Source organism: Rhinoderma darwinii, chromosome 4, assembly GCF_050947455.1.
Source record: "Rhinoderma darwinii isolate aRhiDar2 chromosome 4, aRhiDar2.hap1, whole genome shotgun sequence".
NCBI classification, from domain to species: domain Eukaryota; kingdom Metazoa; phylum Chordata; class Amphibia; order Anura; family Rhinodermatidae; genus Rhinoderma; species Rhinoderma darwinii.
Genome location: NC_134690.1, coordinates 259,599,637 through 259,627,284, shown reverse-complemented (window position 1 = coordinate 259,627,284; position 27,648 = coordinate 259,599,637). Strand labels below are relative to the sequence as shown.

General features: G+C 41.7%; 1 protein-coding gene across 1 annotated transcript; it reads left to right on the top strand.

The window, feature by feature from the left end:
- Positions 1 to 14,170: 14,170 nt before the first annotated feature.
- PERP (p53 apoptosis effector related to PMP22) lies at positions 14,171 to 27,246 on the top strand. The gene is made up of 3 exons (XM_075864278.1): positions 14,171 to 14,681; positions 23,092 to 23,229; positions 25,332 to 27,246. The coding sequence occupies exons 1-3, from the start codon at positions 14,489 to 14,491 to the stop codon at positions 25,547 to 25,549; spliced, it is 549 nt and encodes a 182-aa protein (XP_075720393.1). The 5' UTR covers positions 14,171 to 14,488; the 3' UTR covers positions 25,550 to 27,246.
- The last annotated feature ends 402 nt before the right edge of the window (positions 27,247 to 27,648 follow it).

The following is a 27,648-nucleotide window of genomic DNA, read 5'->3' as shown; positions in this document are numbered from 1 at the left end:
AAACTTTTATTAACTTTTTTGCTTTTTCTTTATTAGTCCTTCAAATGTACTAATGTATTGCAGTATATCGTGATACTGACAATCTCCTTTGAAGCTTCAAAGGAGTACAAAGATGGCAGAACTGGGGGCCTTCATTAGGCCCCCAGGTTGCCATAACAACCATTGTCACTCTCTAATCACATCGTGGGGGGGGGGGCAATGGCGTGTTGGAGGGGGGCGATCCCCTGATTCTAACAATTTAAATGCTGCGATCCCGATTGATCGTGGCATTTAAGGTATTAAACTGGTAGAATCAAAGTGATCTTTGATTCTGTCCGTTGGCTGTATAGCTGTATAGCACAGCCATCACCAGCTGAGTATGGAGCGCGCTCATCCCGTGAGCCTGCTCCTTACAAGAATACAAAATATATAATTATATATATATATATATATATATATTAAAAAATTGGACGCTATTGTGATGTCACAATGGACACTATTGTGATGTCACAATGACAGCTATGATGTCACAATGACCGCTATTGTGATTTCACAATGACAGCCATTATGATGTCACAATGACCGCTATTGTGATTTCACAATGCTCGCTATTGTGATGTAACAATGGTCGCTATTGTGATGTCACATTAATCGCTATTGTGATGTAACAATGGATGCTTTTGTGATGTCACAATGGTCGCTATTGTTATGTCACAATAATCACTATTGTGATGTCACAATGGTCGCTATTGTGATGTCAGAATGGTCGCTATTGTGATGTCACAATGGCCGCTATTGTGATGTCACAATGGCCGCTATTGTGATGTCACAATGGCCGCTATTGTGATGTCACAATGGCCGCTATTGTGATGTCACAATGGCCGCTATTGTGATGTCACAATGATAGCTATTGTGATGTCACAATGGACGCTATTGTGATGTCACAATGACAGCTATTGTGATGTCACAATGACAGCTATTGTGTTGTCACAATGCTAGCTATTGTGATGTCATAATGGCCGCTATTGTGATGTCCCAATGGATGAAATTACCCTTCCAAAAGGTGAAATTCAGGCATCTTAAGGCCTCAGTCTTGAAAGTGACCATACTTTCAACCTATAAAAATATGAACTCATGTACCAAACATTACTTCCTAATTCTTTAAGAAGACAATTTAGCTTTATTTAGGCTCTATAACGTAGAGTAAGGCTTCGTTCACATCTGCGTTGGGGTTTCATTCGTTGGCTCCATCAGACTTTTCTGTTAGGGAAACCCACGAACGGAAACCAAACGGAAACCATAGCTTTCCGTTAGCATTACCATTGATTTCAATGCTAACGCTTCCGTTGCTAATGGTTTCTGTTCGTCTCCGTTTCGTAAGGTTTCCGTTTTTTTTTGACGGAATCAATAGCGCAGTCAACTATGCTATTAATTGTATAAAAAAAAATGTAAACCTTATGGAACAGAGACAAACGGAGACCATTAGCAACGGAAGTGCTACAATTGAAATTAATGGCAATGCTAATGGAAAGCTATTGTTTCCATTTGGTTTTCGTTTGTGTGTTCCCCTGCCGGATAGGTCTGATGGAACCCACAAACGGAACCCAGACGCAGATGTGAACGAAGATCTAGAAAAATTTCTGCCATTTTGTGACTTCAATGCATTTTGGTCAGGCACTGTTTTCTGCTTTAGAAAATTTACCATTAATATTCCGGAAAGATGAGCAAACACTTCATTTATATGCTTTATAGATTATTTATTTCCATTGCTTATATAGGGTAAACATATTCCGCAGCGCTGTACAGAGGTTGCCACCATTCATATCAGACACTGTCCCCAATAGGATTTACAATCTAATTTCTCTGTCTCAGATACAGACACACTAGGGCAATTTAATTTATTATGTATGTTTCTATGTTTTTATGTACAATAGGTCACAAGCAAGAGGTTACAGATGCAGTACAAATATTTACAATAGTAACTTTTAAATGAGTGCACCAGACATACTTCATGATTAAAGGGGTATTCAAATTTAAGACATTTATGGCATATCCATGGGAATTGCCATAAATGTGGGACAGGTTCGGGTCTCAGAGCTGGCACCTGCATCAAGCTACAGAATCGGGGTTAGCCTACCCTTATAGCTCCTACTGAAACGGCTGCCACTTCCAGGTGGAGAATGAATGAAAAGGTGGCCTCTCTCAATTAACTCCTATGGGAGTTACATAAACAGCCGAGCAAGCGGGCTTGGCTTATTCCATAACTCCCATAGGAATCATTGGAGAGAGTTGATTCTCTACCTGGATGCGGCAGCCTCCTTACCAGCCGGGGAACAAAAGTTGGGACCCACATCTATCATACATTACTGGCATATCCCATGGAAATGCCAGAATTGTCTTAGATGGGAATACATCGGATATGTCATGAGCTTTACAATAGCTTTTGATGATGTATTCGTTAACCCCTTAAGGACGCAGCCTAGTTTTGGCCTTAAGGCTCAGAGCCCATTTTTCAAATCTGACATATTTCACTTTATGTGGTAATAACGTCGGAATGCTTAAACCTACCCAAGCGATTCTGAGATTGTTTTCTCGTGACACATTGGGCTTCATGTTCGTGGTAAAATTTGGTCGATATATTCAGTGTTTATTGGTGAAAAATTGCAAAATTTAGAGAAAATGTTGAAAAAATTGCATTTTTCAGAATTTAAATGCATCTGCTTGTAAAACAGACGGTTATACCACCCAAAATAGTTACTAGTTCACATTTCCCATATGTCTACTTTAGATTGGCATCGTTTTTTGAACATTCTTTTATTTTTCTTGGACGTTACAAGGCTTAGAACATAAACAGCAATTTCTCATATTTTTAAGAAAATTTCAAAAGCCTTTTTTTTAAGGTACCTCTTGAGTTCTGAAGTGGCTTTGTGGGGCCTATGTATTAGAAACCCTGATAAAACATCCCATTTTAAAAACTAGACCCCTCAAAGTATTCAAAACAGCAGTTATAAAGTTTTTTAACCCTTCAGGCATTTCACAGGAATTAAAGCAAAGTGGAGGTGAAATTTGCAAATTTCATTTTTCTTGCTGAATTTCAATTTTATTCATTTTTTTTTCTGTAACACAGAAGGTTTTACCAGAGAAACACTACTAAATATGTATTTTCCAGATTCTGCAGTTTTTAGAAATGTCCCACATGTGGCCCTACTGCGCTCGTGGACTAAAAGACAAGCCCTAGAAGCAAAGAAGCACCTAGTGCATTTTGAGTCCTCTTTTTTATTAGAATATATTTTAAGCAGCATGCCAGGTTTGAAGAGGTGTTGAGGTGTCAAAACAGTAGGAATCCCCCAATAGTGACCCCATTTTGTAAACTACACCCCTCAAGGAATTCATTTAGGGTTGTTGTTACCATTTTGACGGCACATTTTTTTCACAGCACGTATTTGAATTGGGCTCTGAAATGAAAAAAATGTCATTTTTTCCAATAAAATGTCATTTGTGATCAAAATTTCTTATTTTCACAGGGAACAAAATACCCCATTTTGTTGCCCAATTTGTCCTTAGTGTGGCAGTACCCCATTTGTGGTGATAAACTGCCGTTTGGGCCCATGGGAGGGCTCAGAAGGAAAGGAGCGCTATATGTTTGTTGGAGTCCAGATTTTGTTGGATTGGTTTTCGGGTGCCATGTCGCATTTGCAGAGCCTCAGAGGTATCAAAGCAATGGAAACCCACCAAAAGTGACCCCATTTTGGAAACTACACCCCTCAAGGAATTCATTTATGGTTGTTGTTAGCATTTTGACCGCACAGTTTTTTCACAGCACCTATTTCAATTGGGCTGTGACATTAAAAAAATGTCATTTTTTCCAATAAGATGTAATTTTTTACCAAAATTTCTTATTTTCACAGGGAACAAAATACTCAATTTTGTTGCCCAATTTCTCCTGAGTGCATCAATACCCCATTTGTGGCAATAAACTGCCGTTTGGGCCCATGGGAGGCCTCAGAAGGGAAGGAGCGCTGTGTGTTCTTTGGAGTACAGATTTTGCTGGTTTGGTTTTCGTGTGCCATGTCGCATTTGCAGAGCCCCAGAGGTATCAAAGCAATGGAAACCCACCAGAAGTGACCCCATTTTGGAAACTACACCCCTCAAGGAATTCATTTATGGGTAATGTGACCATTTAGACCCCATAGTTTCTTCACAGAACTTATTTGAATTGGGCTGGGAATTTAAAAAATATATATTTTTTCCAATAATATGTCATTTTAGCTCAAAAATTCTTAATTTCACAAGAAATAAAATACTCAATTTTGTTGCCCAATTTGTCCTGAGTGCGGCAATACCCCATTTGTGGTGATAAACTGCCGTTTGGGCCCATGGGAGGCCTCAGAAGGGAAGGAGCGCTGTGTGTTCTTTGGAGTACAGATTTTGTTGGATTGGTTTTCGGGTGCCATGTCACATTTGCAGAGCCCCAGAGGTATCAAAGCAATGGAAACCCACCAGAAGTGACCCCATTTTGGAAACTACACCCCTCAAGGAATTCATTTATGGGTAATGTGACCATTTAGACCCCATAGTTTCTTCACAGAACTTATTTGAATTGGGCTGGGAATGAAAACAAAATTATTTTTGTCAAATAATATGTAGTTTTGGCTGAAAATTTCTTATTTTCACAAGAAACAAAATACCCCATTCTGTTGCGCAATTTGTTCTGAGTGCCGCAATACCCCATTTGTTGTGATAAACTGCCGTTTGGGCCCATGGGAGGGCTCAGAAGGAAAGGACCACCATTTGGCATACTCGGGATTTTCTAGTGCGAAGTCATGTATGCAGAAGCCCCTGAGGTACCAGTACAGTTGAAACCCGCAAGAAGTGACCCCGTTTTAAAAACTACACCCTTAAGGCATTCATCTAGAGGTGTAGTGACCATTTTGACCGGAGACCTACACCCCATAAACTGTAATGTGGGTTCTCCCGGGTATGGCAATACCCTACATGTGGCTGTTATCAGCTGCCTGGACACACAGCAGGGCCCAGAGGGGAAAGACGAGGGGGGATAAGCTGTGCGGAGTGCATCAGGGTAAGTAAAATTGGGGTAAATTATAAACCAAGGGATGTATGATAAATTTTAAAACACTTTCATACAGAGCTCTGGTTATTCGGGACACGTGTCACATTGATATATTGTGTCCTCCCTTATCCCCCTCTTATAGCAGACTTTGCACCTCTTTTGACTTTTTCCCTTCTTGCCAGTTTGGGGAACTTCCCCTGGAAAGTGTTGCCCTGGTACGATGCGTGTGGCCCCGCTTCCAGAAGTACTGGGTGCCCCCCCTTCTTGGTCCCTAAAGATTAGGTTCTTGATAATCACCTCTTGAAATTCCAGGAAAGTTCGCGTCTGGCCTGCACATCGACGTAGCACGTACGCATTGTACAAAGCCATCTATATGATGTTCCCGGCCAGCTTCTTATACCACACCGCATGGCGCTGTAGGGCTTCAGGGCTTGATCTTACAAGTCCATCACTCCCATGTACCTATTGTAGTCCTGGATGCAGTCTGGTTTGGGGGTGAACTTTCCTTCATATATCCTAAACCTGTAGGTATACCCTGATGCACTCTCACAGCTCATACATCTTCACGCCATACCTTGCCCTCTTAGCCGGCAGGTACTCGCGGAATTGAACCCTCCCTTTAAAATGTACCAGGGACTCATCAATAGAAATACACTTCTCGGGGGTGTATGCTTGGGAAAACCGGGCACTGGAACGGTCTAATAGGGGTCTCCGTTTATACAAACGGTCAAAACTGGGGTCATCTCGGGGTGGGCACGGCTCATTATCAGTATAATGTAAGAAGCGAAGTATTGCCTCATTTATTTATTTTTTTAGGTTCCAGTTCAGTTCTGAAGTTGCTTTGAGGGGCCCATATATTAGAAACCCCTATCAAACACCCCATTTTAGAAACTAGACCCCTCAAAGTATCCACAACAGCATGTAGAAAGTTTATGAACCCTTTAGGTGTTTCACAGAAATTTAGAGCAAAGTAGAGGTGAAATTTACATTTTTTTTTTGTCAGAAAATCCTCTTTATACCATTTTTTTTATAACACAAAAGGATTTATCAGAGAAACGCAACTTAATACGTATTGCCCAGATTCTGCAGTTTAGAGAAATATCCCACATGTGGCTCTAGTGCGGTAATGGACTGAAGCACCGGCCTCCGAAGCAAAGGAGCACCTAGTGGATTTTGAGGCCTCTTTTTTATTAGGCACCATGTCCGGTTTGAAGAGGTCTTGTGGTGCCAAAACATTGGGAACCCCCCAAAAGTGACCCCAATTTGGAAACTAGACCCCTTGAGGAATCCATTGTAGTTTTCTTGGGGTGCATGCGGCTTTTTGATCAGTTTTTATTCTATTTTTAGGTGGCGCGGTGACTAAAAAACAGCAATTCTACTATTGTTTTTTTTTACAGCGTTCACCGTGCGCTATAAATGACATATTCACTTTATTCTGCGGGGCGATACGATTACGGCGATACCAGATGTTTATAGTTTTTTTTTATGTCTTATGGCGTTTGCACAATAAAATACGTTTTGTAAACAATCATTCACTTTTTGTGTTACCTTATTCTAAGAGCCATAACGTTTTTATTTTTCAATCAATAAAGCCGTGCGAGGACTTATTTTTTGCGTAACGAACTGTAGTTTCGATCAGTACCATTTTTCGGTACATGCGACTTTTTGATCTCTTTTTATTCCATTTTTTGGGAGGTGAAGTGACCAAAGAATTGTGATTGTGGTTCGGTTTATTATTATTTTATTTTACGGCGTTCACCGTGCGGGATAAATAATGAAATAATTTTGTAGTTCAGGCCGTTACGGACGCGGCGATACCAATTATGTATAGTTTATTTGTTTGTTTATATATTTTTATTAATAATAAAGGACTGATAAGGGAAAAGGGGGGATTTTTACTTTTAATACTTTTAAATCTTTTATTTTCTTATTTTTACACAACTTTTTTTAACTTTTTTTTTACTTTATTACTTTGTCCCACTAGGGGACATGAGGGCAGGAGGCTCTGATCGCTATTCTAATACACTGCACTACATGCGTAGTGCAGTGTATTAGAACTGTCAGCTACTCACTGACAGCAAGCATAGTGGGTCCTGACGTTGTCAGGACCCACTAGGCTTCCGTCTATGGCATAGCCGGACGCCATTGTTTGGTGTCCGGTTGCCATAGTCACCATCGCCGGCCGCTATCGCGTAGCAGGCCGGCGATGGCAGCTTAACCCCTAAAAAGCCGCGATCTCTATAGAACGCGGCTTTTAAGGGGTTAATCAGCGGGGACACAGCGATCGGTCCCCGCTGTAGGAGCTGTGACAGCTGCTGAACAAGACAGCAGCGTCACAGCTCCTGTATGTGTCGGGAGGACGGCCGAAACGGCCGTTACTCCCGAGACGTACTATTACGGCATGGAGCGCGAACGATACAGCTGCCATGACGTAATAGTACGTCAAGGAGCGGGAAGGGGTTAAACAGATGCCATTATAGCATTTGGCTGACGGATGTGTTAAATGGAAAAGCTTGCGACGTATACGTTAAACGTAGGCTGTGACGGATGCTTAATAGTGACCCATAGACTATAATAGCATTCATTTAACAGATGCGTCATTAACTTACATGACTCCTTTTCACGATGTATCCATTAAACAGATACTATTATAGCTATGGGTAACGGATGGCACCCGTCACAGCCTACATTTAACATATATGTCAGGAGCTTTGCCTGACATATACGTCGAACGCAGGGCAAAATGTGATGTGAATATAGTCTTACTATATTTATTTATGCAGACATAAACATTACTGTGTATAGAAATAATCACATTTTAATTGAAGAGATAGATTCCCAACTGGAGAAAATCTAGACAAACCACTATAAAACTGACCCACAAACTACAACAATGTCCCATTGCTATGATTCAGCATGAGAACAGTTATAAATAACAAACCAGACTGACACAGGTTGCTGGAATCACAGCATATGTATGATATTATTTACCTATGACGCTCCATGCTATAGATGGTTTAATCGTGAGAAGACTGTGCCATTAAAATTCTTAGACATAACTCCTAAGAAACATGACTTGAGTCAGGCTATGATCATGGGAATTGTGTAATACAGTCAAAGATTCCACAACTGAAATAGAAGGCTTCAGTGCTTGCGGTGAAGAATGTAGGCGCAGAATGTTTAGCCTCCTAAGGGTTTACTGATCCCTGGGAATAATGGTCAATGTGCCACTCAAAGTAACATAATGTAATAAACTCAAGGTATAAAGAGTGCTAGTCCAGAACTGGTGGTGCTGTGATTCCCCTTCCATATCTTGTTCTTGGTGGTGAAATGAAGTTTTGTACATGGACCATACGGACACGACCGTTACGCATCCATGTTCGACCCATCATTGTGCTGCTGAGGTAAACAAGTAACAGCTCCAGCAGCACAGGAGTTAACTGTACATCATCCCACCCCGTTTAATGTGTTACTGGCTAGATTGCCTACTGGACCACCTTTCCCGCCACAACACCTGACCACGGATTTACTCCCATTTAGGGCTAATGCTGACCTAATGAGCAACAGAAAAGAAAGGTTTTGCTAGAAGCAACAATAGAGATAAGACAACCTGTAGCCCAAAAATGTCTAAGCCTTCCACTACACCCCTCTCTTCTTCAGAACAGGAAATACAGTTGCCCCCCGCATAATTTAACAACAGATGTTTGTGCCTCACTAGACGCTTTTAAAAAGGGGGCATGGCTTAAAATGCATCAATCGAAAACTAAACCAACTATAAGAGTTGGTATGAGGAAGAGAAAAGTGTCTAGCATGTCAAGCATGATGCAACAAATTTACCATACAGCATGTACCACTGAAATACATTTGGCACATCTTTAGACTGCATGGTCTAAGTTTATGATGTCTAAATCTTAGACATCTAAGTAAACCTGCCCCAATGTCTCTTCACTCCTGTTCAGGCACACTTACTACATTGGAGTCCACATCTTCCACCCACCAGCCTAAGTTTGATGGCCAGGAGAGCCATCCCTGCAGACGTAACATCTGTCTGGTTGGGCTTCCTAAGGTAGTCGAGGGCAGAGACTCGTACATCTTTCTAAAAACTTTCAATAGAGAAATATATGGTATGAACTGCCCTCCTCTGTGTGGAAAGGGTGCCATTTCCTGTATGCCATCCTGTAAACCCAACCCAGGTGCCCACACATCTTTTTACCCTGTTCCTTAAAGAGGATTTGTCACCAGCTTTCACTATCCAAACTGCACGATACAAACTGATATTCCTGTACCGATGAAAAAGATCATAGAAATCTCGGATATCTGCCATTTAAGGGCCTGTACACATCCACGCTGGCTTCTGTTCATCTGTTCCATCTGTTCCGTTCAGATGAATGGAAAGCCAAACGGAAACTATCGCTTCGGTTTGCATTACCATTGATTTCAATGTTATTGTTTCTCTTTCAGTTGGCCTCCGTTCTGCTAGGTTTCCGTTTTTTCACGGAAACAATAGTGTAGTCGACTACGCTATTGTTTCCGTGAAATAACTCCTCACAAATAACCTATTAGACCTTATTGCAGACATGTTCTATGTATATGTACAATGATAACAACAAGTGGATGTGCATGTACCCCACAAGGAATTCATCTAGAGAATTTTGACCCCACAGGTGTTTCATAGATTTTATTAGAATTTGGACGTGAAAATGAAAAATTTAACTTTTTTCTAATAAGATGTTGTTTTAGCTAAAAAAAAATAATACCAATTTCCATAAGGAATAAAGGAGAAAAAGCCTCCCAACATTTCTGAAGCAACTTTTCCAGAGTACCACATAAGTGGTCACAAACTGCTCTCTGGGCACACGGCAGGGAACAGAAAGGAAGGAGTGCCATTTGGCTTTTGGATTGGATTTTGCTGGATGTGTTTCTCGGCACCATGTCGCTTTTGCAAAGCCCATGACGTACCAGTACAGCGGAAACTCCCCAAAAGTGACTCCATTTGGAAACTACACCCCTTGAGAAATTCATCTAGGGGTGCAGTTAGCCGTTTGACCCCACAGGTGTTTGATAGATTTTAATAGAATTCGGCAGTAAAAAATTTTTTTTTTTTCAATAAGACGTAGCTTTAGCTCAACATTTTTCATTTTCTCAATAAATAAAAGAGAAAAAAACAATATTTGTAAATCAACTTCTCCCAAGTACGACAATACCCAATATGTAGTCATAAACTGCTGCTTGGGCACACGGTAGGGCTCAGAAGAGAAGGAGCTCCATTTGGCTTTTGGAGTGCAGATTTTGCTGGATTGGTTGCTGGGCACCATGTCGCATTTGCAAAGCCCCTGTGGGATCAAAACCGTAGAAATCCCCCAGAAATTACCTCATTTTGGAAACTACACTCCTCAAGGTATTCACCTAGGGGTGTAATGAGCATGTTAACTCCACAGGTGTTTTCAAGAAATTAGTGTGCACTCAATGTTGCAAAGTAAAAATGGCAGTTTTTCCATGGATATGCCATTTCAGTGTCCAATATGTGGTGCCTAGCTTGTAAGGCCAAGAAAAGACAGCTTGTAATTATTATGCGGTGTTTCCCGGTTTTAGAAACACCCTACATGTGGCCCTAATCCTTTGGCTGGACTTTCAACAGGGCTCAGGAGTGAAAGAGTACCATGTGAATTTGAGGCCTAATTTGGCGATTTACAAAGTATTGGTTCACAATTGCAGAGGCTCTGACGTGAAATAATAAAAGAAACCCTTGAGAAGTGACCTCATTTTGGAAACTACACTCTTTAAGGCATTTATTAAGGGGTGTAGTGAGCATTTTGACCCCACAGGTTTTTAGTATAAATGATTGCGCTGCGGATGGTGCAAAGTAAAAATTGCAATTTTTCCCTAGATATGCCATTTCAGTGGCAAATATGTTGTGCCCAGCTTGTGCCATTGGAGACACACACTGCAAAATTGTTAAGCGGTTTCTCCTGGGTATGGCGATGCCATATATGTGGACGTAAACTGCTGTTTGGGCACAGTGTAGGGCTCAGAATAGAGGGAGCGCCATTTGGCTTTTAGAGAGCGGATTTTCCTTGGTAGTAGTTTTGTTTGAGCATTACTGGTCTTTCAGTTGATAATGTGGGGGCATATGTAAGCTGTGCGGAGTCCTAAGAGGGTATAATAAGAGGTGTGTGTTACGCTGTGAAGCAATCCTTTATACACAGTGTCGCACTGATAAATGGAGTCGTTTCTTATCCCCCTTATGGTCCACACTCCGCACCTTTGCAGTTTGGGGAATTTTCTAGAAAGTGTTGTCCTGGTATAATACGGGCACCCTCGCTTCCAGCGGATATGTTTGGGCCCTCCCCTTCTTGGTTTCCTAATTTTAGGGCCTTGATAAATCACCTCTTGAAACAAGAAATGTTCCCCTTGGGCCTGCACAGTTGCATATTTTTTCTTTCCTGACTAATTGGAGCCATAACTAATTTTATTTTTTCATAGACGTATTCGCATGAGGGCTGTTTTTTTGCTGGACGAGCTTTAGATATTATTGGTACCATTTTGGGGTACATGCGACTTTTTGATCACTTTTTATCCTATTTTTTTTGGGAAGCAAGGTGACCAAAAAACAGCAATTCTGGCATGTTTTTTTTGTTTGTTTTTTATACAGCGTTCGCCATGCGTTATAAATTACGTTACCTTTATTCTGCGGGTCTGTACGATTCCGGCGATACCAAATTTATAGCATTTTTTATGTTTTACAACTTTTTGCACAATAAAATTACTTTTGTAAAAAGAAGGAATTTGTCTGTCGCCAAGTTGTGAGAACAATAACTTTTTCATTTTTTAGTAGACGGAGCTGTATGAGGACTTGTCTTTTGCGAGACGAGTTATAGTTTTTATAGGTACCATTTTCGGATACATGCGACTTTTTGATCACTTTGTATTCCAATTTTTGAAAGTCAAGGTGACCAAAAAACAGTAACTGGCATTGTTTTTTATGCTGTATGTTTTTGTTTTTTTTTACTTTTATTTTTTACAACTTTTTCTTTTAGTTCCACTAGGGGACTTGAATGTCTAACGGTCTGTTTTATGTTCTAACACATTGCACTACCTATGTAGTGCAATGTATTAGAACTGTCAGTTGTTCACTGTCAGAAAGCCTATTAGGCTCTGCCTCCGTGCGGGGCCTAATTGGCTTCCGTAATTGGCAGACCAGGAAGCCATTGTTAGGCCTCCTGTCGCCATAGCAGCCGTCGGCACCCCTGTGATCGCATCGCTGGGATGCCGATTTGGCTACAAACCACTAAGATGTAGCGATCTAAGGGGTTAAAGGCAGTGATCGCAGCTAGCTCCGGTCCCGCCGTTACAGCAGGGTGTCAGATGTAACATACAGCTGACACTCGTTGCTGATGGTGCGAGCTCAGCTTCTGAGCCCGCACCATGTTTCTGTCGGTACCGGAAGCCTTTTAGGCCTTGCTTCTGTACTTGGCAGACAGGGATGCCAGTGTTAGGCCTAAGGTTGCCATTGCAGCCTTCAGCACCCGGGCGATCTCGTGGCTGGGGTACCGATTGGCTACAGATACCTTAAATACAGCTGTCGCTTTTGACCTGTATTTAAGGGGTTAATGGCAGGGATTGAAGCTAATTTCGGTCTCCGCCATTACAGCAGGGTGTCAGCTGTAACATACATCTGACACCCATGGCTGATGGCACGAACTCAGTATGTTTGTCGTAAGTATACAACAAATTGCGGGAAGCACTAGCTTTCCATTACGTATACTTACGACAAATGTCGGGAAGGGGTTAAAAAACTATTTTTTTCCACAGTAAATAATGTTTACAAAGTATAAAGCCAAGATATCAAATAATATAGACATTATGGTAAGACCCTGTCCACATGGCGTATGTGACGCGTTTTACGATGCGTAAAACATGCAAAAAAAAATCATTGATATTAATGGCAAAGTGTGCCATTAGCGCATACAACAGGGTTTTTATGGGCATGTTTAAACAACGCGTCGCGTAAAACGCTTCTATATCCCAGTCAATGGGAGCCCTAATTACGTGCCAAAAAAAACGCTGAAAGCGTGCACAAAACGGGTCAAAAAACGCATCTAAACACGTAAAAAATGCCTGTATCCTAAAAAGCGCTTTGACACGTTGGGTTATTTTTTTAGCGCCGTGTGAACAAGGCCTCAGTGTGCAGTATGTTTTTGTTTTTTTTACATGTGTTCTGAAGTTTTTTTATTTAGCAAATGCAAAAACCACTCCAAACAAAAGGGGGATACCACTCTTACGGTCAACTCGCGTTGGAATTATCGGCAAAAAATTGCCAAAATCACCGCCCATTGATTTCAATGGGAGATAGAAGCTTTACCACTCACTGGAAAAAAAAAAAGCAGCATGTCCTTTCTTTCCGCCTTTGACCTCCTATTGAAATCAATGGGAAGCAGAAGAACCTTCGCCGCTAGTTTCTGAACGTTTTTCGCTGCATTTTCGCCTGCGGTCCTTGCATTAGCTTCAATGGCCGCGGGCGAAAAATTCCACAAAAAACGTGGAAAAATACGTGCAGGCAGTTCAAAATCTACCTCAAAATTCCCGTGTGAACAGGGCCTAAGATGGGGCATGACGCTTTTTTTTCACGAGCGGACAAAAATTGCCAGGGGAAAAAAAAGGCTCCACTTCCCATTGAAATTAATGGAGTGAGTTTTGGGCATTTTTTAACCCCGATTCCAACGTGGTTTCCACGTAAAAAAAAATACTGTGGGAAAAGGACCTAACGTAGAATAACCTTATAAAATAAGTTATGATAATGGTGTACAACATTAAACTGTGGCATTTCTCCCTTACAAATTAAATGCTAATGTTATGTACCACAGAATGGCAAAAAAAAGTGAATCTCATGCTGAAAAAAACAAGGCTTCAACCTAAAAATAAAGAAGTCATGACCGCCATAATGCAGAGGCAAAATTAGATTTTTTTTTAAAATTGTTTAAAAAAAATGTACACCAGGCCTGGTCTTCAAGGGGTTAATACATACTTACCTATGGGTAAGTATACTGGAAGCGTAGTTATGTGTAACTATAAAGAACTTGTTTCATGTGTCACCTCAGAGTGAAGTCTCCAGTGTGACCAGTCGGTCTGCCTTCTCAGTTCTCCCAGTATCAAGCAGGGAGTGGCGTAACCTGAGCTTGGGTTTGTTTACTAGTTACAGACACGGGCAGGGTAAAGTGCCAGACAGAACCAGGACCGGGACCCGCCCAAGGCCGCAGCTCCACCCCTGACACAACAGGTCTGTACAGAGCCGTGTGAGTCACTGCCCGGCAGCAAGGTGCGGCTCTCCCTCTTGTAAGCGGCCGTACCAGTCCTGAGCGCTCACTTGTGACGAGGACGACTACACGGAGTGAGCTTTTACCCGGCCGAGTTGTGTCTGACCCCCCCAAGACCCGCAACATGTTCAAGTGCGGCATCGCCTATCCCAGGTGCAAATGGATCCTGCCTATCCTCCTGCTCTGCGCGATCATCTTCGATATCATCGCTCTGGCCGGGAAGGGCTGGGTGGAGACCGAGTCTGGAAGGGAGTACGCTTCTCTGTGGGAGCGCTGCATTGTTAACAGTGGGACATGCACTTCTCTCATGGACTACGGTGAGTACTGGCCCCGACACTATGCGATAGAGACACACGTCCTATAGGGGGCCACAGCTGAGAGCACACCTGTGCTGGCTGTAATGCCCAGTACAGAACTTGTCCCTGGCTTCCTGATCACCATAGACAAGAGATTTCTATTGGCAGATCCCCTGGAATCCACTGTCTATGGAGTCAGGTGACCGCATTGATGTCTGGATGTTCACCTGTCACACCCCTTCACGTCTAGATGATGACAATCGCAAGATGTAGCAGAGTTCAGTTTGTCACGCTGCATGTGATTTTCAATGAGATGGCAGCACTGCAGTGATACAGCCCTAATAAGTTAAATGACAACTTCAGCTCTGCTACTTAGTTAGTTAGAAGAACACTCCTTTCAGTAGGCCTGGTAGAGACTGCAGGCTCAGGTTTTTATTCTATGGGGTGGGACTTTCAGCTAGAGAGCAAAGATCGCTGGTCTCTGGTGTGGTATCACTAAGGTAGCAGACTATAATGTAATAAAGGCCAGGGTGTGCGTAATATGGATAGAACGTGGGGCGTGCTACATTTTATACAGCAGCGATTCTAAATGGCCCCCGGATTGGCAGTTATGAGCAGTCTGTGGGTGCTGTAGCACCCTCTAGTTTAGTGTGGTTAGGGTGCTGTCTCCATACAGAACTTATTTATTTAATGTAGAAAGTGTTTCCCCCTGAGAGAATGAAGATCTTGTATTGATTCATATCTCCTCCAACAATATTCACATAACTGCTGCCATACAAGCCAGGGAGGAGGTAGAGCTTGTTATATTTGATCAATATGATAAACTGCACCTGGCTGGAATCGGGAGACATGTTGTCATCAGAATTTCTCAGTAGTGCAGCCTCAGGCTTTGGGCCTGTAACTTCAGTGTTTATGTATCAGCATAGTAGATATGCCTCCTGACTGAGCCAGAAACGGAATCGAAGCTCTGTGTTATCCTGGCCTTTTATAGGACTTCTTTAGACACGTCTATTCAATACAGACGTTGAAATCGATGTACGCAGAACATTCATATGCTGGGTTATATGGATCAGGGTGTGCTAACAAATATGCATTGTATGCAAAGCCATTGTCCGCGAGAGCCTTGGGGCTGATATAGATGTTTACAGTAAGTTTCACATTTTCGAGTCTTGAAAGTCGGGCTCTAGTCTTGAGCTTTTTTTGTGATGCCTTTGTATTAAAAAAATGTTTAATAAAAAAAGAAAAACGGTTTTGTCATAGATACGGCCCATTATACTCTATGGATACATGCAGCTTTAATAAAGTCTCTCTTGTATCATAAAAATGTTTCGTGGCACCTGTGTCTGTTTCCAATGCCCCTTTGTGCCAGGTTTTAGCTAATCAAATGCCCCTTTAGCCTGTAACAACAAACAGACCAATTTGGCGCTGCGGACGTGCCACCTGTCAACCTCATTTACCAGAGGGTCTGATATTGAACCTTATAATGGGTGTTTTGGGGCTGCAAAAGTTGATAGCTAGACCTAAGACTAAATCCCATGATGCACTCCAGTCATTGACTTCTCCGTATACCTCTTGTGAATAAGTTATGCTGTATACACGTCTTTCAGGGTCTTGAGGCCTTTGTGGAAAAACCCAAAATAGGAAGGCAACTGAGCTGAGTTTTACTGCCAACAGCTGCAAAAATACAAACTCCTCAGTGTGCATGGTGGCTAGAGGGGTTAGTAAAAAACAAAACTGGTCAGATGTAGCTTGCTCGCAATGCTTTATGTAGCTTGCACATGTAAGATTAGCTGAACTGTGTATTGAGCGAGCCATATGCCGTATACTATGTATATATGCGCTTGAGTATGACCCTAAATGGCGATACTTTTTCTCTTTTGTACTACACACTTTCTTTTTTTGGGTTCTGCTTATGCATTATCTCCCCCACCTTTTTTTTTTTTTTTTAAGGCTAAGTTAACACGTTTGCTGTGCAAAAACTGGTGCGGATCTCCCTGCGAAAAACAGCCGAGCATCTGAAGAAAAAAAACACAAAAAAAGAACCTCACAATATACTATAATACCATAACTTCTGTTGCTCCTTTGGCAACTCTTCCCTGGTCCCCGGCCGGTCTCTACACCCGGCTTGCAGGGATGACACCGGGTGGACAGACTGGCAGGGGACTAGCGGGTATAGTTTTGTTTTTTTAACTTTTCATAAGAAGTGTGTTGCTGTTTTTTTTTTTAAAACTTATCCGGACTTGTGGATTTTGCTGTGGATACGCAGGTAATTTTCATCAAAACCTACAGCAATTGGATTTGTCCACACCAAATCTCTGCAATCTCCACAGCAGAATTTGCCATGCTGCGGATTTAAAATCTGCACCGCAGGTCAATTTCTGCGTGGAAAATTTCCACAGCATGTACATGAGATTTGTTTCAATCTCACCCACTGTGCTGCTACTCTATACCGCTGCAGAATTTCCGTCCCGTTCCCCCCCCCCTCCCCCCCCATACCTGTATCTTATGCATCCAAACTTGTATCCTCTGCACCATGCAGAAAACAACACTTAGGCCTCGTGCACGCGGTCGTGCCCATAATCACAGCCCGTGATTGTGGGCAGCGGACAGCCACCCGCATTTTCGGCCCATGCTCCTATACCAAGTATGGGAACATGGACCGTAAAAAGCAAAAGATAGGACATGTCGTGTACATGGGGCCTTATACATGAGTGTTGTAACCAGTCAGCAGAGGGGTATCCATTGCTTATCATATAACACATGCCTTTTACTGGCCCCACTGAACGACCGTAAACGCGGACACCATTTTAAGTAGGGCATTCAGTCCCATAACGAATCGCCTCTAATGGAACATGGACCTGTAAGCTGGCCACGTTCTTTCATGCAGACTGCATCTGTCCTGTTGAAATTGTTTTCCTGGTAGTCGGTCGTAACATGAGGTTACAGTACAATCGCTTTGTTAGTATCTGATCAGATGATATAAATGCCTGTGGTTTTTGTTTTTTTCTTTTCTCTACCTACTGCACTCTGTTTTTGGTCTGATGTAAATTCTTACAATGCCATTGGCCTAAGGTACAGTCAAACAACGGGTTGTTTCTTCTTCTTTTTTTTTTTTTTTTTTTTTTTTTTTTAAGGAATTGGGGTGGGGGTGCACAACATAAAGCTCAGATCATTCAGGAGGAGAGCTGATATTTAATGTTTGTGACACCCACTCCTACACCCCAGCAACAGTATCGTGGGGGAAGACTATTTCGGTGTTATTGGACATGAAAACGATCATCAAGAATGTCAGGAGTGATAGTCTTCATGAAATATTACCCCCATCATTGGAAATATCTGTTCACGTAGACCCGTTAAAGGTTTCATTATTGGAAAAGAGACCAATGGAAATGCAGGTTGGATTGCGCAGGAGGGGGATTTGTCTGAACTAGGAAAGTCATTTTGAGCTGGGGAGAAGCGGACTCCATGTTTGAGCCATTGTATGCTCTGGTCACTTTACAGGTCATCCTATTGACTTGATAAATGTTCCCTGGTGTTCGGTTCCAAAGTTCATGCTGTGAACAGTGCAGATAGGATAGAAAGCGTTGTCCTTCCTCCACTCCCTCAGACTCCTTGTAGGTCACAGGCCTGAAACATTTCTCACATTCCTGAAAGATGAAACTTTCTTCCTTGGTAAAATCTTCTCACTAAAAGCAATGTGTCTAGGTCTATTGTTGGGGGTGTAAATCTCAGCACAACGTGAATAGCAGGGCTGTTCGAAACCACAATGCGTTCCTCTAGCAGGGCTGAGTGTGTTCTTGCGGTGTTTGTAGAAGATATTTATGGCCTAGCCACAGGAGCTTCCTCGTTTTTATAAGTAACTCTTATAGACTTGAATGGAGAGAGCCGTGTGCATCTACAGGCACCTGTCTGCTTAGGCAGTTAGTTCACATGGCGCAAATTTTTCCGCCGTGGATTTTGAAAGCGTCCCTAATTGACGCAGTTTCTGCGTCGAGTAGCCCCAATGGATAAGGCTGATCAGCGTTTGGATCCGCGGCAGATGAAATTGTAAAAATACAAGGGTCGATCTTACGTTTTCTGCCGCAGATTCTCGGCCAATCCGCAACGGATCTTTATGTGAACATACCGTTAGTCTGCAGCAGTTTTCCCACCTATCGGATATTTGTAACATATCCTGTGGATATACAATTAATGGGTTTGTCCCATGAGGATAAGCACTGTCTATATTCCCTGTAAGGACGTATGGACATCATAGAAAAGGGTCCCCTGCTTATGACGCTAACAAGTAGTGGCTCTCACTGTGGTGGACTCGAGCCGCCCATCTGAATGGCTGCCTTATAATATTACAGTTCCCTGCAATAGTCAAATGAGAAGCTGGCCAGATCTTCCCCTTGGCAAAAGCAGCTGTCGGAATAAGGAGTTGGTTACATTCTTTTGGTTAGAAGGTCGATGTATGATTCTTTTTTATTCATGGCACTGAACTCTGCATAGAAAATTGATTGCAGTTTGCGGTCTCCAATAGCGTAGTGAATTCTGTCAGAAAAGGCTAGTGTTTCCGGAAGGGTCTACCTCGAAGCAGGAAGTATTGAACTCTAGCAACACCCGTGCCAAGGAGTAGGGGAGCAATCCATGGCTAATCACTGACCTGGGCCTTCATTGTGCATGCCCAGTACATGGGGGATGTTGAGCTATGAGTAGCATGTAGCCTTTCACTTTAAGGCTATGTTCACACTGAGTATTTTGGGGGAGGAATATCTGCCTCAAAATTCCATTTGGAACTTTGAGGCAGATATTCCTCTCCCTGCACGCCGATTTTCGCCCACGGCCATTGAGCGCCGCGGGCATAAAACAGCGAGAAATACCCTTTCTCCTGCCTCCCATTGAAGTCAATGGGAGGTCGGAGGCGGAAGCGCCCGAAGATAGGGCATGTCGCTTCTTTTTCCCGCGAGGCAGTTTTACTGCTCGCGGGAAAAAGACGCCGACGCCTCCCATTGAAATCAATGGGAGGCGTTCTCGGGCCGTTTTTGCCGAGTTTTGCGACGCGGTTTCCGCATCAAAAAACTCGGCGAAATACCCCGTGTGAACATAGCCTAAGGGTATGTTCACATGGCAAATGAAAAATGGCCGGGAAACATCCCCTGATTTATTTATTTTTAGCAGTTTTTAAAGCATCAAGCGTTTTTTGGTGCGTTTTTCTAATTGAAATCAATGGGCAGATGTTTGGAGGCGTTCAAAATCCGTTTTTCGAGGCGTTTACGCCCCGAAAAACTGCTGAAAAGAAGTTGTGTGAACATACCCTCAGGCTGATTGGTGGGGGTGCCGGGAGTTGGACCCCCAATATAAAATGCTCGGAGAACCTCTTTAAATGAAGACTCAAGCTCTAGGATGTGCTTTTATCCAAAATGCATTTGTGACACGTCTTGTGTACAACCGTACCATGTATCCATAGATTGCATTCCATATACGGCACATCCCTTGTGTGAAGATATATGGCTAAGCCAAATAAAGCCAGTGTCAGCACAATAACCAAATGATTCATGAAACATCAAATCGTCATGTTTACCTACCCACCCGTATAATAGTCCCAGCCCCGCCATGCCATTTGGGTGGAGAACTAGTTTGCTTGAGGGCTAGGTGTAGCGTGAAAGTCTCAGCGATGACTTGTAGAAACCTGTCTAGTTAATCTATAAATATGCACCTCAAACACTTCTTTTTAACATATACATCATATTTTTTTTGGCGCTTTGACTTTTCTGTTTTATTATTAGGGGCTGCCATTAGTAAATGGCATTAATATTATTAGATGTGCTGTTTAAAGTGGATCTGACCCCTCAGTATGCTGCCCTAGGTAAGGGCAGCGCATAAACGGGACAGATCCATTCTCCTATTAGCCAAAATGGTGCAAATATTATAGTGCCGTTTGGCTGATAGGAGCGATCAAATAATACACCGGACTCCTAGTTATTAGTCCGGTGTATTCATAAGGGGAGCGCATCTCCCCACTCTCTCCACAGTGACTGACAAGCAGCTGTATATACAATCTTGAAAATGGTGTAGAATTGACAGAATGTGTAACTTTTCATTATACAATGATTTAGCGTAATTTACATACATAAAACGGAAACGAATTTCATAACCTTTCCGTAAAAACGTGTGTCATGTCTTCCTAACTACCGTGTAATAAATAGGATAGGCTGCTGGTAAATATGGCATGACTAGTAAAACACAGGCAGTCATGTGAGTCTTTTTAGGGTATAGAAATGACACACTCAAATGGCACATTTTTTTTGTCATTTCTTAACGTTACATGTCAAAAACTGGTGGAATAAAATATACCTGAAAACTTCTTCTTTGATGGTATGAGGCTTTGTAACCAGTCAGAGAATAACATTATCTTATTGAAGTCTATTAGGCCTAAATTTGTAAATCTAACTATTGGTGCAGATCTAAGTTATGCATTGAAATTGCTTCATAATTCAGATGGTTCCCGTAGTTTGCTAGAGTCAGATCTAAGGGCTGGTTCACAAAGAAGGCCATGTTCACATGACACATGTTGGTTTTTGTCAGCATTTCGATTTTGGCAGATTCTGTGCCTAAACCCTGACAGAATCCGCTACCGTTCTACCAGCAGTGCATGTGAAATGGGGTATTTTATGCCCCGTTCACGTGGAATAATGAGCTGCAGATTAGTCTCATTGAGATACGATGGAGTTAATTCACGTGCAGATCCGCATAACAATTACACGGCATAAGGCCAGATTCACATGAACATAGGGAAACTCCTGACCGGAAAATTGTGACGTTTTTTTACGTCCGAGGTGCCCACGTGCGGATTCCCATAGACTTGAGTCTATGGAAATATCCCTGAAAACTGAACAAAATAGGACATGTTCTATTTTTCAACGGCCCCATTGAAATACATGCGTCCGTGTGACAGCATTTGTTTTAACGGAAGTACTCTACGTTTGTCTGAATTCGTCCTTAATCTGAGTTTCAGCTGTGGATTTCTGCCGTGGAGAATCAATTGAGGATTTGCCAGTTGTGACCAATTTTAGTTATTTTTTGTCTGAGCCGACCACAGCTCAAGGTGAAGTTATGCGTTTGTGTAGCGTTCATACCCGCAGTCTCTATCTGACATAGGAAACCATGGGATCGGTTTTTCTCATGAGGAAGAGAGACTGGAGGGCCAGATAGTTGTGAGAAAGTCATTATCATCCGTAACTGGCTTTGCTAGACTGGCACATGCATTGGTTCATCTGTCTGGATGCTGAACCCGGGTAATACTCTGTTCACATTGGCATCATTGCTTCCATTGTGTGTTTTTTTGTTTTTTAAAGTATCCATTTTGTAACATATCTGTTTGACTAAGGCTTTGTACGCATCTGCTTCAGGGCTCCGTCTGACCTTTCTGTCAGGGGAACCAATGAATTGAACCCAAACTGACGCAAATGGAAACCGGTGTCGACTACGCTATTGATTCTATCAAAACAACGGAAACCTTATAGAACAGTGACAAACGGAAACCATTTGCAACGGATGCATTACCATTGAAATCAATGGTAAATCAAATGGAATGCTTTGGGTTCTGTTCATGGGTTCCCCTGACGGAAAGGTTGGACTGAACCCATGAACAGAGCCCCGACGCAGATGTGAACGAAGCCTCAGGGTATGTGCACACGCTAGCTGTCATTTATGTGTGAAAAGACAGACTGTTTTCAAGAGAAAACAGCTGCCTCGTTTCACACGTAAATGCTCCTCCTCGCATTTTGCGAGCCGTCTGAGACGCTCGTAAATCTTGAGCTGTGCTTCATTGAGTTCAATGAAGAACAGCTCAAATTACGTGGCAAAGAAGTTTCCTGCACTTCTTTGCCGAGGCAGTTCATTTACGCGTCGTCGTTTGACAGCTGTCAAACGCGACGCGTAAATTACAGGTCGTCTGCACAATACGTCGGCAAACCCATTCTAATGAATGGGCAGATGTTTGCCGACGTATTGTAGCCCTATTTTCAGACGTAAAACGAGGCATAATACGCCTCGTTTACGTCTGAAAATAGGTCGTGTGAACCCAGCCTCATAATGGTTTCCTCTTCATCAGTTATAAAAACCAATCTCCGCACAATGATGCGTCATTGTGGCAGGCTGTGATTGGTGGCTGTGGTCATGTGACTTGAGGTTACTTTACTACGGTGTAAACACGGACTATGCTTTGAACGAGGATGGGGGGGATTAGTACTAAAGGTAAATTTTAAAGTTGCGTAGTTAAATAGTGTGGGTACAGTAATGAGATTTATCCGGGAAGGGATGGATCACTTTTTTTTTTTTTAAGATATGATCACCAGTGCTGTTGATATGTTTTTTGTTTTTTTTATGTTTTCTTAGGTGCCGTTGTTAAGCTTACTATGCCACTCATTTGTATGTCTTTCTCTTTCAGCCTGGGGCAGAGCAACTGCTGCACTTATGATCATTGGCATTATCATCTGCATCATTTGCTTTATTCTCTCTTTTGTTGGACTGTGTATACCACGTATCTCTCTGCTCAGAGTAATCGGGGCACTTCTCTTTTTGGCTGGTAAGAACAAACCATTTTAGCTTCCACATCTGTACATACGTGATTTAAATACTTTGTCTGCTTTGTTAAATGGGACACATTTTACAATATCTTAATTTTTATTTCTGTGATTCCTATGTGGATGCAAATATTTTTGAAAAATGTTCTACTTCCTAATTTTTCTTTATTCACAAGACTTCATGTTGCCCTTGTTCTTACTTGCTCGGGCTGTAGTAACCAAGATACTTTATTCGAATTTACTGATCTGCAGAAAAATAACACTAGAAGGTACAGTCCTGTTATCAAAAACATTTCAATTATGCTCTACAAGGCCATGTGGAGATCATAGAGGGAGGTCCTTAGTATCAGCGATTCCATGTATTACGTAGTCGACCATTCATTTGAATGGCAACCATGTAATGCTACATTTTCTGAACTTCAGGGTAAATCTATGGCTGGCACCAACGCTATTTCCGTAACTACCATTCAGTTATGTGGGACTTACGGAAACAGCGTAGCTCAGCGTGCTACGCCGTTTCCTAATTCATGGTCGGAATTCACCTGCTTTTGCCGCAACACAGAGCGGCTGGACGGGGTTTAGGGGGCCCTGTTCTAGAGATTGGTGCGGGTCCCAGAAGTGGGACCCGCATCTGACATTTGACAACCTGTGGATGTCAAATTTCTCTTATGGGAAAACCAATTAGTGACATCCTTCTCTTATAGAGTTTAATGGTATATCCATCAGTAACTCATGACTCTGCATGACGTATACGCTAAACAGATACCATTGTAGTCTATAGGTGACTGATGCTACTATTGGGCATCCGTTTAACGCATATGTCGCCCTTAGCCAATAATAGTTTCACTCCAAAGTATATGTCATGATCGCCTATTGAAAAGCCCATGACATTCAGCGGCACACGCCATCCGTGGAAAAAATGGTATACCTTGCGTTATATGTTTCTTTACTGGATCTCTCAGGATGGAAAAGCATAGTTTACTACGCAGTTCTATCCTAAAAAAAAAAGTATACACACTTGGGAAACTCTTTTGGCATCGGGTTAATGAAAACCTATGGACACGTTATGGGTCTCAGAATATAGCGACACAAAAAAAATACTTTTCGTTTTTGTAAATGTAGAAGAAAAAAAACTATAGAAATTTGGTATCTCTTAAATTGTATTAATGTGCAAAATAAAGAGACTTTCATTTTTGACACTTGGTAAACTTTGCTTTAATTTTTTTCTAGTCCATCCCACCAAGTAATTTTCAAGTTTCCCAGTACATTATATGGTACAATTAAATGGTACAATTTAAAAAAAGTGCATCCAAAAAAAGCATCTGGAAAGTGGGGAGGAAAAAAACAGAAAATGACTGCGGCGGATTGGGGTTAATGGGTGATGACTGCTGGCTTACCAACTTTTTGGACAGCAGTTTAACTGGTCAACAAGACGTCATAAAACATTGATCTGTGAGGGTCCGCCAACTGGGACCCCCACTGAGGATCTGCCAGTTTAAGAGAGCAGGCTGAATAGGTTTCTCCCCATTGAGGATATTGTGAGGTATGGAAACTGCTGAGTTTGCATTTTTTGAAATTGTAATTGGGGAAAAAAGACATGAAATTGTATTGGTTTCTTCCGCTGAGGTGGTTTATACTGAACATTGGGGAAAATGTATAAATACTATCTAAGTTTTAGACAAGGTAGTCAGAAAATGCGCCAAATTTATCGCAGTGGGGCATGCTTTTTGATAAATTTGGCGCATCTAGTTATACATTCTAGACTGTTTTCTCTTCCGTTTTTTTCACTTATTGGTTGACTTGGCTTACCCCAGTCTTCTGCTCCAAAATTTTGGCTGATTTTGTGGTGCAGGGTGTTGCATTTTAAGCCACACCCCTTTCCCGCTAAGCCTCACCCACTTGTCAAGCGCATACGAGTGAACAAATAATGTGTCGCACAGCATGTCCACCAGAATTCTGGCTCAATTTGAATAGTAAATCTGCCACTATATGATTTATTTATTTTTTTATTATAGAATTTATAATAGTCCTAAAACAATATCCAGTTTTATAAAGGTGACACAATGTTATATTCTACAGACATTAACACCTCTGTTATTTTCAGTTGCCCTGCAGGTGTGCGCTCTGGTCATTTACCCCGTGAGGTACACGTCTGACGTAGCTGTGAATCTGGAGAACTACCTGTACAGCTGGACCTATGGCTTTGGTTGGGGAAGTACAATCATCATGTTTGGCTGTGGAGTCTTCTTCTGTTGTCTTCCCAACTTTGAGGACGAATTACTGGGGAATGTCAAGACCAAATATTTCTATACATCCTCCTAAATTTTAAGACTGCAACTTTTTCTTACACGACCTTTGAAAAAAGACTGACCTCTTTTGAGTGATCTTAGGCTATTTGGTTTATAAATTCCATTTGTACGTTTGACAAGACAAAAATGCCATTGGTGCAATTGGATATATATATATATTTTTTGTTCTACAGTTAATATTTGTACCTGACAGAATCATCCTGTTGTGCCAGCTGATTCCTTTATCATGTTGCAGTTGGTATTTAGTTTATATAGGCACCATTATTCGTGTCAGCATCTAGTGCCAATTAGGTATCGGAGGTGTAACTTTCTCTGGGTGCTGTAGTGAGGGAATGATGCCCACCTTTTTACTCCACATGGTTAAATGTAGCATATGTTTCTGAGCACGAGCCCGCTTTAAAAGCGTTTTAATAACAATTAAAATGATAGCAAACTATCCATCCAATGACACCTAATTGGTACTGGTCCTGGCGTGCGCCTAAAACTGATAGAGGTTTACAGCGTCACACCGTTTTAATAGTTTTTTTGTTTTTTTTTATCACTGAAGATAAAATGGCCGATTTTATTATTTTTTTTTTTTTTTTTTTTTTTACTTTAGTGTTTTGTTTCTACTAGGTTTGCTTTTAAGGGTGGTGGGGTTTACAGTACGTAAAACATAAAAATTAAAAATAGCTTCAGTGTAGTTGGAATACATGAAGAAATAGGTGTATAAGGAAAATGTCTGTCAAACAAATCTATGCATTTACTGTATATTGCCACATCCTTCTCAAAAGGTACATGCTATTTTTTTTAAATAATTTTTTTAAGTCCCTATACGATAATGTCTCGTATATGATGTTCTATTAAAGGAGTTTTTTGGCTTTGCACAACGCCATTCCATATACCCCATCAGAGCCTAGGTTATAGATTAGCCATTCATTGTGGAGTACAGTGCAGTAAATGGATACTCTTTGGGTTCAATGGGCGCTGTTTATTGACTCATTCACCCTTCAATAAATGATTGGTCAGCAGCCTCCCCCCCCCCCCCCCCCCATGATAACAGCTGATGATAGGGGACCAGTGGTGGTATCGTACGGTGGATTCTGAATAGACGTTATCCTTTAAAGCTTGAGGTAATTATAACCTTAAAAACTGCCTTTGCTAAAACATAAGTAATAAAATACAGTTGCAAATCATAATGTGGTATTTGACCATGCTTAGAATTTTAAGAGAAGAGTAGACCATCTATAACCAGTGTACAGCAAAACTATTCTATTGACGTAAGGCAGACACAAAGCGTGAGGCTAAATTCATATCTGCGTTGTGAATTCCGTTTTTCTGTTTCATCATCGCAGAAAAATGAAACACAAGCTGTGACGGATCTGTCACATGATAGACACCAACAGCACTTGACGGACATTGTTGACTTGTTAAGGGGTCCGTCGAGTTCCATCATGGTTATCTGTCGTTTTGCCAAAAAACAAAGCACTTTTTTTCCTCACATATTTAACGTAATCTGTAACTGAACCTCCAACGCAGATGTGAACACAGCCTTAGTGTTCCTTTCAGCAATTCTATTCCTTTACTGTAAATAGTATTATACAGCATAGAAGTGTTTTAAAAACAAAGTGTATAAAATAGGAAAAGTCCCAAATTGTTTGTATGTGATTTGTTTTTCCATGCCCTATTTTTCTGGCTTGCCTTTTTATTAAAGTAAAATACAAAACTTAACAGTGTCTCATCCATTATTAAAGGCTATAACCATTTTTTCCAATGCATTTAAAACAGATGGAAGAGCGTGACTGCAGGATCAGACTACCCACGGTTTGTTTGTAGTCTGTTACGATAGCGGTAGGTCTGCATAGTAGCTGTGGACACACTAAAAATATACTATTTGCAAAGAAACTTCTTATTTTATTTTAGCTACATTGAAATAATAAAAAAAAAAAAGAGGTTTTAAAGGTGGTCATAACCATAATATCCAGTCCACTGTCTGCATTGTTGCCACCTAGTGAATGTCAGGCACCACCTGCCTGATTTTGGGCTTCATGGGAAATGGATTGCCAAACTTTTTTCCTCTCTACTATGAGATCAGACTAGCAGAGTTTCAGGCATATTCCCTCTGCGGTGTCC